Source organism: Sus scrofa, chromosome 14 (genome assembly GCF_054392235.1).
Source record: "Sus scrofa isolate SSC_HxYL_T2T_F1_AM1 chromosome 14, Sscrofa_HxYL_maternal_Yorkshire_Landrace_v2.0, whole genome shotgun sequence".
In the NCBI taxonomy this organism is placed as follows: Eukaryota; Metazoa; Chordata; class Mammalia; order Artiodactyla; family Suidae; genus Sus; species Sus scrofa.
The window spans coordinates 16,242,652-16,258,958 of record NC_139396.1 but is presented as its reverse complement, the minus strand read 5'-3'; the positions used below and the strand labels follow the sequence as shown (position 1 = coordinate 16,258,958).

The following is a 16,307-nucleotide window of genomic DNA, read 5'->3' as shown; positions in this document are numbered from 1 at the left end:
AGAAAGAGAGAGAGAGAGAGGAAGAAAATAAAAGAAAAGAAATGAAACGAAAAGTAAAAAAAAAAAAAAAAAAAAAAAAAAAAAAGCACATTTTTGAGGCCAACATTAGAGCACAAATCCCTGAAGGACAATCTGGCTGAGATTCTGGCAGCCCCTCCAATGGCCTCTTTCCAGTGGCAACAACAAGGGTTTGCACATATGTCTCCTGCAAAAGAGAAAACATTTTCCTGCCACTGGAGGGACCCAGGAGTGGCTGTGGTACATGTAATCCAGGCCTCTACTGGCCTGGGGGCTTAACAAAGGCTGGCCTGTGGCCAAGTGCAGACAATACAGAGCAAGGGCCCCCTCTCCCAAGCTCAGTGAGCACAGGTAGCAATGTTATAATGGTGTTAACTAGCAAAAATATAGCACCTCACACCTGCAATATGGAGACGGAGCATTATGGCTCTCAAACCCAGCAACTAGGCAGGTTGTTAGAGAAATCATTAATGTTAAAAATATTTACTTTGAGGGAGTTCCCATCATGGCTCAGTGGATAAAGAATCCGACTAAGTACCATGAGGATTGGGGTTTGATCCCTGGCCTTGCTCAGTGGGTTAAGGATCCGGCGTTGCCATGAGCTGTGGTGTAGGTTGCAGATGCGGCTCAGATCCCACGTTGCTATGGCTCTGGCATAGGCCGGCGGCTACAGCTCCAATTAGACCCCTAGCCTGGGAACCTCCATATGCCACAGGTGTGGCCCTAGAAATGGCAAAAAGACCAAAAAATTTACTTTGAGTCATTGTATTTTTTTTCATTTAATACTGTGAGATGTTTGTCACAGGAGGTTGAACTTGTCCCATACATACCTTGTGACAACTCATGGCTATGAGGTCAGTGATCTCACCACAGGTCACCCAGGTGGAGTATAAAATCTGGAAGCCCTGTCCTTACTTTGCAGGACTTATTCTGATAAGAAAAAAACATAAGTCATCACAAATTTCTAATTTTAAACCTCAACACAAAACTGCATTCTAACTTTTACAATCTCATCCCCACTGAGTCCCACTGCCACCTGGGTTTGGTAAATGGCTCTGGGATTGGGTGGGTTACGGAGAGAGGTAACAGCTGGGTGGTACGGCTCATGGAGGCCCACCCCGGGTTTCACTGTGCATCCCTGTGGGACTTTGGGCAAAACAGCCTCTGCTTCATTTGATAAATGTGGGTGATACTAACTGCAGGTGGTGTTTTTGTACAGTCAAGGTGATAACACAGAGCATGGGATCTCTCTTTTTAAACAGAGGAAAGAGAATCTGAGCAGTGATTTGCCTCAGGTCCCCAGATAGCGTGGGGCAGGCTGGGCTAAGACCCCAAGTCCCATTTACATCCTTTCCAATGATATCCTTTAAAGTGTCCTGCTGGGAGGCCAGCAGGCCATTTTTTCAGGTAACAGTTTAAAAATCAGAGCATTTACCTGGCCCATCTGTGGGACCCACCAAGTCAATGACAGCAGCTCTTGAGGATGGGAAAGTTCTTTTCCTTGTTCCACACATACGCTCTCAAGGAGAGGTCAAAGGAACAGGTGATGACTTGACTCTGGTCCTTGAAATGAAAAACCAAGTGAGGCAGGGACGTGGGCTCCAAAGCTCAGAGCCTCGACACAGGCAGGTGGGCGGGCGCCACGCTCACCACCCCCATGGACGTGATGGACCTCTGGTGGTCCTGAAAGGCTACCAGCTGCAGGCCCTGGATGGTGAAGAGCACCAGCTCTGACCCGGATACCAGTAGGATCACCTGAGAGCCGTGGCGCTTCATGATGTGAGGAGGCATCATGGTCTCTGGCAGGAGGAAACTTGTGATCTGTTCTCCTTTTTGAAATAAAGACACACAGACTGTCATTTCTTAGTAGCAGCTGCGGGTCTAGAACAGACATGCCCCACCTAAGATGGTGGAAAAAGCAATGGCTTTGTGGTCACAGCTGTGTTCAGTCCTGACCCATGCATTTGTTCCCCTAAGTCCCCCAGGCACTGGCTCTGAGATACTGACTGCGATGCCGTACAGGGGCTGGGAAGGCCAAGATGACATGACAGTGGAAATGACCCAAGGATGAGGCTTCTACCCTGCTTTCTCCCCTTCCCCATCTAAGACAGGATGATGTAAGAAATGGCCACATGAGAACTACGACTTTTATGACATCTTCCAAAAACTTGGTGAAGATACTTTTATACTGTATAGTGTTACTTGTTAAAAAAATTTTTTTATTTGATCATTTCCTTATGGAATTTAGCACAAGGAAAATAAAATTACCTCTTCTGAAGAATTCATGTGTTTTCTCACATCAGACAAAGGATTACATTACACATCCTGTATCCCTTTTTTCCTTGGCTGCCAGGAAGCTCAGAGTAAAATTTATGGTCAAATGACGACAGGAAAACAAATGAACATAATACAAAAGAAAAAATGCTAAGGACCACAGGGAAAGCCTATCAGAGGGATGCAGGGTTTGGGAAATAGAGGAGACAAAAAAGGAGATGGATGTGGGTCTTATTTTCCTACTGGATGAGGAGTTCATTAGGGAAGAGAGAGTTGTGGCTTTTATTCACCTTTGTGTGCACTCAGTGCTGAGAACAGTGACTCTGACCTAGTTGTGAAAGAGAGGGATGAATGCAGCAGGGAGACCAGTCAGGAGAGGGGAGAGAGTGGACCGTAGGTGACGTCTGAGGCCCAGGGCCAGGCACAGGGTCCACTACACAGCACACGCCCAACTGCTCAGCTGTTACATAAATCCCAACAAGAAAACCTTTGTTGGAGTTCCCTTCGGGGCGCAGTGGTTAACGAATCCGACTAGGAACCATGAGGTTGCGGGTTCGGTCCCTGCCCTTGCTCAGTGGGTTAACGATCAGGCGTTGCTGTGAGCTGTGGTGTAGGTTGCAGACGTGGCTCAGATCCCACGTTGCTGTGGCTCTGGCGTAGGCCAGTGGCTACAGCTCCGATTGGACCCCTAGCCTGGGAACCTCCATATGCCGTGGGAGAGGCCCAAAGAAATAGCAAAAAGAAGAAAAAAAAAGAAAACCTTTGTTGGCTCACTATGATTCACTGAGAGGAAAGAAAAGTGCCCCAAAGGAAACATGAGCAATCTGTGCTTGAAGCATCATAAGGCATGGTGGTGACAGCCCTAATACGGGGATCCTTACCCACAGTCCACTTGATCCCTGGACTTCTTGGCCCCTAACTCATAGGTCGTGACAACCAACTGCATGCCGTGGTCATTTCTGTGCATCACCATTAGCCGGGCTGCCTTGTCAGGGGCCCAACAGGCCCTGGACGTCTGCCAGATGGGGAGAGTGGTGGAGGCAGAAGGCTCATCCTCTGATGGACACAGCAAAGAGTGAGTGTGGAACACCTGGGGAGAGACTGCCACATGTCAACACCGTCTCACGTCTCCTCACCTGTGAGGGAGGGGACTTCTCCAACCTGGGAGCACTATGAAAACCGCTCCCACAGACCCAACCACCATGACTTTACTTGGGTCTTACAGGAGTGGCCTGTGCCACCTGTGGACCCTCCTTTCGTGACCACACCAACCACAAAGTGAGGTTAATCCAGCCCTAGTGTGGCCCTGCTGGGAACATGGTGGCACACTGGTCCCAGGGAGGGCAATGTGATGGGTGAATCAAATAAAGGGATTTTCTGTTTTTGAGCAGCTGCATGTCACCATCTTGCTTTGGCCTCCAATGTCTTCCTCGGTAATTCCTCTCCTATCTCCTTGCAGGCTGCTTCCAAACACCCGCTTCTCGGTGCTGCCCATGGATCCTGTGGCCTCTCTCTGCTGGCTGCCCTCTTCAACCACCGGCCTCCCCTGGCTACAGGCTCCAGCACCGCCAGTCTGTCCTGCTCTGCCACTGCTCTCTCTTGCTGTCCTTCCTTGGCCACCAGCCCAAGTACATCTTAGAGATCTTCTCCAGCTGCCTGCTTTTCACCCTAGTCTAATTTTCAAATACAACCCCTGGCACTCAGAATGAACATCTCTGAGCCCATGAATCGCTGGCAGATGCAGCCCCTCACATGGGCCAGCTACGTGCAGGCCTCCAGGTAATGGATGCTGTCCCTGCACTGTCAGCATCTCCTCCATGCCTGGCCTGGACCCTCTCTTCCTCACTCTTGCTGAAGACAGTTCTCAGGCCACCAAATACCTCATGAGTCTTTCCACCAAGAAGTCTCTAAGGCCCCAAACCCCTTCAATATTGAACTCTGCCCTCTCTAGCCAGGGAGCTGACCCCTTTCAACCTGTGGGCAACAGGGCAGCATGGAAACAGCAGAGGCTCCGGGGAGAAGCCAGCATTGTGTTAAGTCAGCTGGTGGCCCGTGAAGGCCACCACTGCTCTCAGCCACCACCGTCACTCATCGTCATCATCCCCATGGGCTAAGGGGCTTGGTGTTACACAAGAAGCTGCCCCCCAGATGCACCCCACAAGCCTAGGGCACAGGACCTGCCACCTTGCGTGCACAAAGCCAAGTCCCTTGGGCAAGGGACACAGCCCCACTACTGACCTTTGGGCCCAAGTCTGAATGTGGGGTTGACACAAACACCCACGGCCAGTCAGGAGAGCAAAGGAGACTGGTGGGGCTGTTGGGAAACATGCTCACCCTGGAGAGCAGCTGCAGCTGGGGCACCGTCAGCATGTAGAGTGCCCCCTCGGCACAGGCGGCCTGCAAGCCAGGGGACAAAAACTGAATAAAGAGCTAAAATGAATCAGAGAGAAAGTGTCCAAGAAGATAAGCGAGGAAGATCAAATAAACGCATAAATGAAGCTCCTACAGAGGAGAAGTTAAATAATTAACAGCCTGGCATTTACAGTCCATGTACAATGAAACTTTCTGGAGGTAAAAGAAAACCTGAATCATGTACTGAAAGGGTATATAAACTCCTGGGAAAATTGAGCTATGATGATACCTACAAACACATCTATATTCAAGAGAGTGGATCAAAGCAGAAAGGTGGGAGTTCCCATTGTGGCTCAGCAGGTTAAGAACCCTACTAGTATCCATGAGGAGGTGGGTTCCATCCCTGGCCTTGCTCAGTGGGTTAAGGATCCAGTGGTGCACTAAGCCTGTGGTGTAGTTCACAGATGCGGCTCGGGGCCAGAGTTGCTATGGCTATGGCATATGCTGGCAGCTGCAGCTCCAATTTGACCCCTGGCCTGGGAACTTCCATATGGCATGGAAGGAAAAAAGGAAAAAAGAAAGGGCAAAACCGAAAGGTGGTGGAATATGAGAGTAAAGGTGCCAGGCACATGCCAAGCCTTAGAAAACAGGAGTAGTGATCCTGATTAGCAGAAGAGATACAGGATTCAGGCCCCAAGTAGGAAATGAAACAAAAGTGAAGACCCTTTACCATGCTAAAAGCTGTAATTCACAATGAAGTGATAATACTTAGACATACCTAGGAATCAAACACCCCAATCACATTTACAGAGCAGATACAAGAAAAAGTGGAATGAAATTCACTGATAATTAATAAATTATGTGTTTAAACATATTATTAAAAATAATAATAATAATATGGTGGAGTTCCCATCATGGCTCAGTGGTTAACGAATCTGACTAGCATCCATGAGGACACAGGTTTGAACTCTGGCCTTGCTCAGTAGGTGAAGGATCCAGTGTTGCCATGAGCTGTGGTGTAGGTTGCAGTCGTGGCTTGGATCCCACATTGCTATGGCTGTGGTGTATGCCAGCAGCTACAGCTCTGATTAGGCCCCTAGCCTGGGAATCTCCATATGGCATGGGTGTGGCCCTAAAAAGCAAAAAACGTATGTGTATATAAATATATATATATATATATATATATAAAGAATAATATAATTCTCAGCCTAAGACAAGCCAAGTAGATAAAAAGTAAATAAATATAAGACATAAACAACATAACTAAGAATGAATAGGAGTTTCTGTTGTGGCTCAGTGGGTTAAGAACCCAACTAGTACTCATTGCAGGTTTGATCCCTGGCCTTGCTCAGTGGGTTAAGGATTGCCACAAGCTGTGGTGTAGTTTACAGATGCAGCTTGGATCTGGCATTGCTGTGGCTGTGGTGTAGGCTGGAAGCTACAGCTCTGATTTGACCCATAGCCCAGGAACTTCCATATGCTGCAAGTACAATCTTAATAAGGCAAAAAAAAAAAAAAAAAAAGAATGACTACCTTTGGACCTCTGCACCCTAATAATGGAGAGCACAGTCCTCACAAGCACACACAGTTAGAAAAACTGAATAAAGGTGTGGCACAATTGATGAAGAATATGGGAGTTCCCCTTGTGGCTCAGCAGTAAACCAATTAGTATCATGAAATTAGTATCATGAAACCAATTAGTATCCATGAGGACATGGGATTGATCCCTGGCCTCGCTCAGTGGGTTAAGGATCTGGCATTGCCATGAGCTGTGATACAGGTTGCAAATGTGGCTCAGATCTGCTCTTACTGTGGCTGTGGTGCACGCGGGCAGCTAGAGCTCTGATTCAACCCCTAGCCTGGGAACTTCCATATGCCATAGGTGGGGCCTTAAAGAGAAAAAAAAGAAAGAATGTGACTGGTTACTGCAGAGGTGCAGGTTTGATTCCTGCACAGTGGGTTAAAGGATCAGGCATTGCCACAGCTGCAGCTTATATTCAACCCTTGGCCAAGGAGCTTACATATGCTGGGCATGCAGCCATAAAAAGAAATAATTTTTTTTAAAATTTATGTATGGCAAAGTAATAAAAACAATATCCTCTGGTCACAATGATATAAAACTAGTAATCAATAGCAATATTAAACAGACAAGACATTAGTATAATCACAAAAAAATGGGAGAAAGTTCATATACACAAAAAGAAATAACACGGGGAAAATTTTTTATGCAGAGGGAATTTAAAGAAAAATTATCAAGAGAATATTCTACAGAATTGTGTGCATAAAAAATTGAAAGCCTAGATACACTGGGTAGTTTCCTAGGAAAATGCAACATATCAAAATGATCTTAGGAGACAGAAAAGCTTGAGCAAACCAATTTCTATAGAAGACAAAGAAAATTACCCCACAAAAAAGTATCCAGCACCAGATGATGAAAAGCCTACAGAAATGCGGACATTTATGCCATGTTCACTGCTTATTAAGATATTGGTTGTCCTGAAATCAATCAATAGATTCAAAGTAACCAAAATCCCAGTAAGAAGTTTTGTAGAAATTGACAAGCTGTCTTGAAAAATTTTAGGGAAATGGATATATTTTCAAAAAAAATGCTGGAGGTCACAATTTAACTATACTCTGCAGGAAACAAGACCCTGTGCGACCGTCATAAGGCCAGACATACAGATAAGTGGAAAGTGACCCACACATTCAACATATAATACATGTGACACAGACAGCTGATATTTTCATAAATGAAGGTGATGATGTAATTCGATGAGGAAAGGATGGTCTTTCCCACAAATTCTGGATATCCATTTGTAAATAAAAAGGAACCCTGGAGTTCCCTTGTGGCTCAGTGGTCATGAACCCGACTAGTATGCATGAGGATGTGGATTCAAACCCTGGCCCTGCTCAGTGGATTAAGGATCTGGCACTGCTGGGCGCTATGGTGTAGGTTGCAGATGCAGCACGGATCTGGTATTGCTGTGGTTGAGGCATAGGGTGGCAGCTGCAGCTCTGATTCTATCCCTAGCCTGGGAATGTCCATATGCAAGGGTACAGCACTAAAAAAAAAAGCAGAAAGAAAGAAACTTGACACTGACCTTGCTCACAAATATAATTTAACTTGAAATAAGCCACTGACATACACAGAGAACAACTTCGAAATAATGCCTGGGACAGGGGAAAACTCACAAAGCTGAGCCAAGGAGTCAAGGTGCTGCGTATGCATTTGGAGGCCTTTTCAGGTTGTTAGCAGTTCAGGACACTGTGGGTGCAGAACTGAGGTTGCCTGGCCAGCTGGGGCCAGGGCCAGTTCTTGCTCCCAGGCCCACCCACAGCATGGTGGCCAGCACCTGGTTCACACAAGGCCCCCAGACCTTTGAGTCTCCGACTTCGTCTTCTGCTACCAGCCAGAATAAACCCTGTGCCCTTAAAGCACTCATGGAGTTAGAGCCCACCCAGGTCATCTCTCTTTAGCTGGGTAACAGAAATTTCTCATGATGCTATAAGCTTTGACCACTTCTCCTGAAATTCCACACGTTTACTCAATATATTTTTCGGCCGTATATTGAGGTGCATCCTAAAGTAGCATGGCTGTATCTTCCTGGGAGGTTGACTTAATTATTATCTGGAGATGACCCCTAATATCCAGGAAAGACTAGGACCTTCCAGCCCTCCCATCTAGCATTACTAGCTGGGTCAGCTTGCTTCTGGTTCTCATCCCCAGGGCACACCATTTTCCCATCCTTCTATTTATTTATTTATTTATTTTGCTTTAGGTTTTATTTTTCTGTTATAGTTGATTTACATTGTTCTGTTGATTTATGCTGTAAAGTGACTCGGTCATACACACACACACACAAATTCTTTTTTTTCACATTGTCAGCTTCCATCACAAGTGAGTGTCTAGATGCAGTTCACTGTGCTATACACCAGAATCTCACTGCTTATCCACCCCAAATGCAATAGTTCATTTTCCCATCCTTTCAATTCCACCCTTCCTAAGTGTTCTGTTTTAGATGAGTCTTATATTAGTTTCCTAGGGCTGCAGTAATAAAATCAGTGGCTTAAAAAAGCAAAAATTTAGGAGTTCCCACTGTGGCACAGCAGGAATGAACCCAACGAGTAACCATGAGCACATAGGTTCGATCTCTGGCCTCAGCAGGTTAAGGATCTGGTGTTGCCGTGAGCTGTGGTGTAGATCGCAGATGCAGCTTGGATCCCGGGTTGCTGTGGTTGTGGTGTAGGCTGGCAGCTACAGCTCTGATTTGACCCCTAGCCTGGAAACTTCCACATGCTGCCAGTGTGGCCCTAAAAATAAAGCAAAACAAACCAAAAAAGTCAGCAAAAGTTTATTCTCTCACAGTTCTAGAAGCCAGAAGCCTCAAATCAATAGCCAGCAGGGCCATCCTTCCTCTAAAGGCTCTAGGGCTATCCTTGGCTTGTAACAGCAGATCCAGGGTTGTTTCTGTCTGCGCCTGGCTTCTCTCTCTGTGTGTGTATCTCTGTGCCCTCTCCTCTTCTTACAAAGATACCACCCATGAGATTAAGGGCCCAAACGAAATCCAAGATGATTTCCTCTTGAGATCATTAAGTACAAAGAAAAGGTACCATTTCCAAATAAGGCCACATTCTGAGGCTCTGGCTCAGGCTCAGCACAGCCACAGAAGCCTCTCTGCTATGACAGAAATGACCTCTTCAGGATGCAGGCAAGCCTGGCCATCTGGGGCACATTCTCCCAGAAGGAAGTAGCTTCCTGCCACCCTCAGACCCTTGCCACAGGCAATGACACTAGAGAAGGCCACCCTATGAGTACATGGAGAAAGAGAATTCTCACACTGTACAGCACTGCCAGCATCCTATGCCATGGGCACTTCTAGAGCACTGCGCTTCCCAGATCCCACACAAAGGACACAACCAGCACTCCACACAAATGGCTTACCTTCAGGTTGTCCTCTTTGCCTTCCATCTCCGCCAACTCCTAGCCCTGGAGGTGCATGTCCACACTCCTGGGCCATTGCCAGTGGTATGGCCATGCGGCCAGCAAGTGCAGAAACAAAACTCACCCAAGGTTTCCCCTCTGGGATGAAGACCTCAGGACCTCTTGCCTCCCAGACACTCCAAACAGAAACAACAGTAACATCTGTCTCTGCACATTCCAGGCACCCTAAACTCCTGACTGACAGGGATTAAGACACTCACTTCACTTTACTGTTTCTTATTTATCTATGTTGTTTTTTAGGGCCACACCCACAGCATGTGGAGGTTTCCAGGCTGGGGGTCTAATCAGACCTACAGCTGCCAGTCGACACCATAGCCACAGCAACATGGGATCCGAGCCACGTCTGCAAACTACACCACAGCTCATGGCAATGCCAGGTCATTAACCCACTGAGTGGGTCCAGGGATCAAACCCACAACCCCATGGTTCTTAGTCAGATTCCTTTCCACTGTGCCATGATGGGAACTCATTTCACTTTAAAAACACACAACCCTGAGCTCTTGAGCAAGTCACTGAAGGGAACCTGCCCCCATCTGCTAGCCTTAGATGCCAGGCCTCACAGAGCACCATGTGGCTTACCAACACAAGTTCAGGTTCAGGGAAATGAAACATGAGGCTTTCAGTCATCAAACATCAGAAGTGAGTCATAATAAAGGGTTGGAGTCCACTTTCAATATTTGACAGCCGATAGATTTTAAGGCCCATCCCTCTCTCTTCCCCAGGGGCAAGCTGATAAGGGGAACCTGCAGAGAATTCAAACCAGGAAATCCTGGCCCAGGAGTGAGAACCCTCCCTCAAGCCCCACCCCCCAAACCTCTGGGAAAACCAGAGCCTGGAACTCCTCCCTGCTCCCTCAGCCATTCCCAGAGGTGCCTCCTGGAAGCCCACCCTGCTCTCTGGAGAACAGATTAACCTTTCACACCCCGTGGTCATGTGTGGCATCATCAGTCTTGATAACCAAGGCAAATTTTGGGTCTGGGTGGATCCTGCCCCACCACAAGACACATTCATCTTCCTCTCAGGATTCAGAAGCTATATGCTATATACTGTTCTTCTGGGAGTTAGACGAGAGATTATTGTGTGTAGCCTGCCTTATAAAGGATACTGCTAATTGTTCATTTAATCTTCTCGGACAATTCAAGGAACTTGGACTTTTCAGTTCCTCATAACCTTCTCCAAACCTAAATGCTAAAGTCACGTAGTTTACGTCAGCATATAGTTAACAGTCCACAAGGCATTGTTGTTGCTATTTTATACAGTGGATATTAATTTAGATTTCCTCATGTTTCCTTCATCATGGCCATTGCTCATCAATCCTTCCTGCTTCTCTGAAATTTTATCTGTGATCCTTTTCCCTCTGCCTGAAGAAGTCTCATTAGTATTACACTGAAGGTAGTTTTATTTCCTCTGGCTACTGTTAGGTAGAGTTTTCTTAGGTTTCCATTGTCACAGGTCACTCTGATAGGTCTAGCTGCAGATTTATTTTTATTTCCCCTGCTGGGGGTTTGCAGGGCCTTCTTGATTCCATGGATTAACATCCTTGATCACTTCGGAAAAACATCTACCATCATCTCTTCAAATGTTTATGTCCCCCTGCCTCACCTGCTCCTAAGACATCAAATAAATAAATACTAAAATTTTTCATGGATCCTTGATGGCCTTGTCACTGAAAGTGTGGTCTGTAACCTGATAGCATCAATATTCTGAAGAAGCTTCTAAAAAACTCAGAATCTCGGATGTCCCCAGGGACCCAGTGGATCAGAACCTTCACTCAAACAAGATCCACAGGTGATTCACACCCCATTCAAGTCTCAGAAGCACTGGTCTCTGTCTCTCAGCCTCTCTTTCAACTAACCACTCCTGATACTTTTACCTTCCAGTTCTTTAATTGTTAAATTCTTAACTCCTTAAGTGATACAGAGAATGCACATGGAAAACCACACAGAACTTAAACACAAGAGCTCAGTAAGTGATCACAAAGTAAATATTCATGTCACCACCCAAGTTTAGACACAGAACACACCTGGTGGCCCACGAGCTCCCCTGACCCTCCCCAGGCTGTTTGTGAGTCAACTGTCCCCTGTGCTGCTAAATCATCCACTGAGGCCTAACCTTTGTTATTTGGTTTGAGAATTTCTTTCTACTTGGTTCTTTTCCAAATCTGTTATACCATTTCTCATGGCTTTAAATTCTCTTGAAATGTATCTCCCTGAGCATCAGAACCACCACAGGTGTGCTGTTGTCTGTGTCTATTAACTGCAGTATCTGAAGCCCCTGGGGCTCTACTAACATTGCTGTTGATGCTATAGGTTCTAGTTCACATTGTCTTATCTCATGTGCCTATTTACCTTTAAGTGTGTGTGGAAAAGAGAAGCCTGGGGTGATGTTATCCTCTTCCAGAAAGGATTTCCATTTACTCCCTCCTGGTAACTGGGCAGCTGCAGCCAACACAGGGACTGTTCCCTTTCAGACATGACAACCCTCCCAAAGTAAGATGATTCACAGGGCCCCAGCCCTTGTCTATTTGTCTGTCAAAGCTCTGCTCTGCCTCTTAGCCTTGGAGTGAACACCTCCAGGGCAAAAGCAGCCCCAGTGTCAGGTTCAGCACTTTGGAATCTTGGCTTAGAAACTTCACTCTTTTTGGCTCTCTGACTTGATGTATATTCTAATTTTTCTAACTGTCCTTCACCAACAAGTAAGTGTGATTTGTGTGGTTTGCCATTCCCAGGGGAGAACCACAGCACTTCCTCTTCATCTAGACCATGTATTCCCCAGTTGCTTTTTATTTACACTTATTATTCCAAAGTCTCCTTTAAACAACTACAGAATTGTTTATAACAAATCTGTCATCAGGGGAGTTCCCGTCGTGCCGCAGTGGTTAATGAATCCGACTAGGAACCATGAGGTTGCGGGTTCGATCCCTGCCCTTGCTCAGTGGGTTAACGATCCAGTGTTGCCGTGAGCTGTGGTGTAGGTCACAGATGCGGCTCAGATCCCGAGTTGCTGTGGCTCTGGCATAGGCTGACGGCTACAGCTCCAATTAGACCCCTAGCCTGGGAACCTAGCATATACCACAGGAGCGGCCCAAGAAATGGCAAAAAGACAAAAAAAAAAAAAATAAATAAAAAAAGAAAGAAAGAAAGAAAGAAAGAAAATCTGTCATCAGCTCCTGCTTTTTTTGTTTATGAGATTAGGTCCTTTACAGAGTTAGTTCTGTTCACATAGGAAACTGTCCTTGGATGCCTGCCCATCCTGATGTCTGGGAGGCCAGCTTGCCCACACTTTCAAAGACCTCTTCCCTCTAAGAGGATTATGCTGCCCCAGGTGAGGGCTACTCCTTGATCTGCTAGCACACACTCACTTTCACTCTTTCTCAGGAGTCAAATGCTCCCTCCCAGTGATTAAGAATCATCTCTCAACCAAATGTCCTCGCAACAGGCCTTCATCACCTCAGGCAAACGCCTGCATCCTGTCCAACATGCTTCAGTTTTCCTTTAAGTTGGGCCCTCACACTGGAGTTCCTGTCATGGCACAGCGGAAACGAATCTGACTAGGAACCTTGAGGTTGCAGGTTCGACCCCTGGCCTTGCTCAGTGGGTTAAGGATCTGGCATTGCCATGAGCTGTGGTGTAGGTCCCAGACACAGCTAGGATCTAAAGTTGCTGTGGCTGTGGCATAGGCCAGCAGCTGTAGCTCCAATTCAACCCCTAGCCTGGAGAAGCTCCACATGCTGTGGGTGTGGCCCTAAAAAGAAAGAAAAAAAAAAAAGGAACAGCTGTTACATTGGGCCCTCACTGAGACTTGAAAAAGGGGAGCATGCAGTAGTGAGAAGGAATTGCAAGAGGAGGAAAGACTCTGAGGGAGACCAGGAAACAGAAAAGCTGGGGTGTGCAGACAAAATGTGCAGGTAGGAGTTCCCACCATGGCTGAATGGTAACGAACCTGACTAGTGTCCATGAGGACACAGCTTTCATCCTTGGCCTTGCTTAATGGGACAAAGAGTCCAGCGTTGCTGTGAACTGCGGTGTAGGTCACAGATGTGGCTAGGATCCTGTGTTGCTGTGGCTTTGTGTAGGCCAGGAGATGCAACTCTTGTTCTACCCATAGCCTGGGAACTTCCAAATGCTGCATATGTGGCCCTAAAAGCAAAAAAAAAAAAAAAAAAAAAAAAAAAAAGAAGCACAGGCAGCCCATAAGGCTGGACCTCACTGTGAGAGAGCAAGAGGCAGCAGAAACTGGGCAAGGAGCAGGCCGCCAGCATGCTAGAGCTGAAGGGGGACGAGGAGTCTGCCCTCTTGCGGCAGGCAAGAAGCTAGGGGGACAGAACAAAACAGGGTGATCACTTGGTCTGCCACATGGAAGGCCTGGCTTGAGATGCCACCCAACACGGCAGGTCTGATGCAAGTGTCCACAGACCCTGGGAAAGAGCAGAGGCTCCTGAGAGTGGGGTCACTCCTCAGCAGGAGGGGGCCCTCTGGAATGTCACAGGCCTCCAATGCAGACGAGGAGCTCGGCAGGCAGAAGGAGGCCTGCTCACACCTGTTCTCTGCTTTCCATACTTTGATCAGGCCCTGCTCATCCATGGTGACAACCAGCTGCAGTCACGGGTAGGTCACCAAATTCACCAGAGCCATGGGCTCTAAAGGGCTTGACCAGACCTCCATGCCCTGGGCAACAACACAATGAATGGAACAACTTAGGGAGGGCCCATTTATTTCCTAAATGCTATTTTCATTTGTTCACCCATCACCCACTGTGCACTGGGGATATACAGCCAAAAAGGGTCTGATCCTCATCCTTACAGGAAGCAGAGTACAGGAGCCAAGAGACACAGAGGCAATACTCCACCACAGAGGAGAAGGTGTGTCCTGTCTCACGGAGGAGAGCAGAGTCTGAGCATGGGTGGGGAGACACCTGGGGGCTGGCCCCCCATCACCAGGAGCACTGAGGGTGGGGTGGGGTGTGATGCTGGTGCAGTCTGTCTGAAGCACTTCAGTGGTTACCTACAGCTCAACTGAGGAAGGCTGGACAGGGAAGCAGGTCCCAATACCATCCCCTGATTGGGACCCACGCAGGACCCAATACCATCCCCTGATTGGGAGCCAAACTATGCTTAGGACCTGCGTCATGCTCAGGGCTTGGGCTGCACACAGAGAACTTCCACGTGGAGCATCTCGTTCAGTCTTTGGGGACCCCAGTTTTACAAAGAAGCTAATTTGGGCTTGTGGATGTCAACAGTTTCTGTTGCACGTCTGCAGCTGCCCTGCTCAGAACACCCTCTTTCCCAGGGCTGTGCCCAGCAGCGCCACCATGGGCCAGGCTTGGCCAAGGCCTGTGCCCTGTCATGGCCATTGGCAGAGATGGAAACAACTGATTCCACGGTCTCCCCCAGGATTCTGAAAGCTGGAATGGCACAATAAAAAGCACGGGTGCCAGCAGGCCCATGGCACAGGGCATCCAAGAATCAATACTGTAATTGCTACTTCAGTGTTTCCCAGCACTTTCTCTCCCACCTGGGGTAATTACAGTTCTTTTTCTATCTTGTGCTATTGTGCCAGCATGATCTTTGTCCAATCATGACATCCCAGTGTTCTTCCACTAGTTTCCTTCTTCCCCCTCACATCAATATTCAACAGTTGATTCCTGCTGGTTAAACAGCAAGACCATCACTGGGAGGAGCTCAGCACTGGTGACCAGCTCATGTCTCAGAGAACAGAGATTATTCAGAAAGAATAGAGGTCCTGTCATGGCTCAGTGGAAACAAATCTGACTAGGAACCATGAGGATGTGGGTTTCATCCCTGGCCTCGCTCAGTGGGTTAAGGATCCAGTACTGCTGTAAGCTGTGGTGTAGGTTGCAGATGAGGCTTGGACCCCACATTTCTGTGGCTATGGCTGTGGTGGAGGGGCAGCTGCAGCTTTCATTCTACCCCTAGCCTGGGAACTTCCATATGCTGCAGGTGCAGCCCTAAAAAGACAAAAAGAATAAAAAGCAACTGACAGAACAACACTATATGATACTGAAAACTAAATATAGCAAGACTGGCATTCCAGAATTCTCAAGCACATCAATGCACAGTTAGCCTAAAAATAAAAACATCACACAAAGACTCCCTCCATGTTTGGAAGAGCTTTCATGTGAACAGTTGTTTTCCATCATCAATGACTAAAACTAAATATACCTCCTAGTTGTCAGTCAGTAGCCAGAAGATCTGATACATATATCTTGGGACAAAAGAAAAGATGTCACGTTCCAAAGGAGGAACAAAGAGAAAACATTAACAATTTAATGATTAAAATATTTTCCAATTTTTAACTTTAATTGTTTGAATTTCTGGACTTCCCGTCATGGCGCAATGGAAACAACTAGGAACCATGAGCTTGCAGGTTTGATCAGTGGGTTAAGGATCCAGCATTGCCATGAGCTGTGGTGTAGGTCACAGATGTGGCTCAGATCCCATGCTGCCATGGCTGTGGTGTAGGCTGGCAGCTACAGCTCCAATTCAACCCCTAGCCTGGAGAAGCTCCACATGCTGTGGGTGTGGCCCTAAAAAGGCAAAAAAAAAAAAAAAGGCCCTGTTTGGTGGGGGGGGGAACCCCCTCGGTAGGCCATGCGGGGAGGCAGGGCCTCGGCAGGCCGTGACGTGGGGGGGCGGGGCCTC

At 47.2% G+C, this 16,307-nt stretch overlaps 1 protein-coding gene across 1 annotated transcript; it reads right to left on the bottom strand.

Annotated features, from left to right (window-relative positions):
• Positions 1 to 1,449: 1,449 nt before the first annotated feature.
• On the bottom strand, positions 1,450 to 14,775 carry LOC146396352 (F-box/WD repeat-containing protein 12-like). The gene is given in 6 exon segments (XM_084995482.1): positions 1,450 to 1,581; positions 1,669 to 1,871; positions 3,178 to 3,382; positions 4,531 to 4,690; positions 14,105 to 14,313; positions 14,767 to 14,775. Coding segments are annotated over 6 exon segments (918 nt in total).
• Positions 14,776 to 16,307: the final 1,532 nt, after the last annotated feature.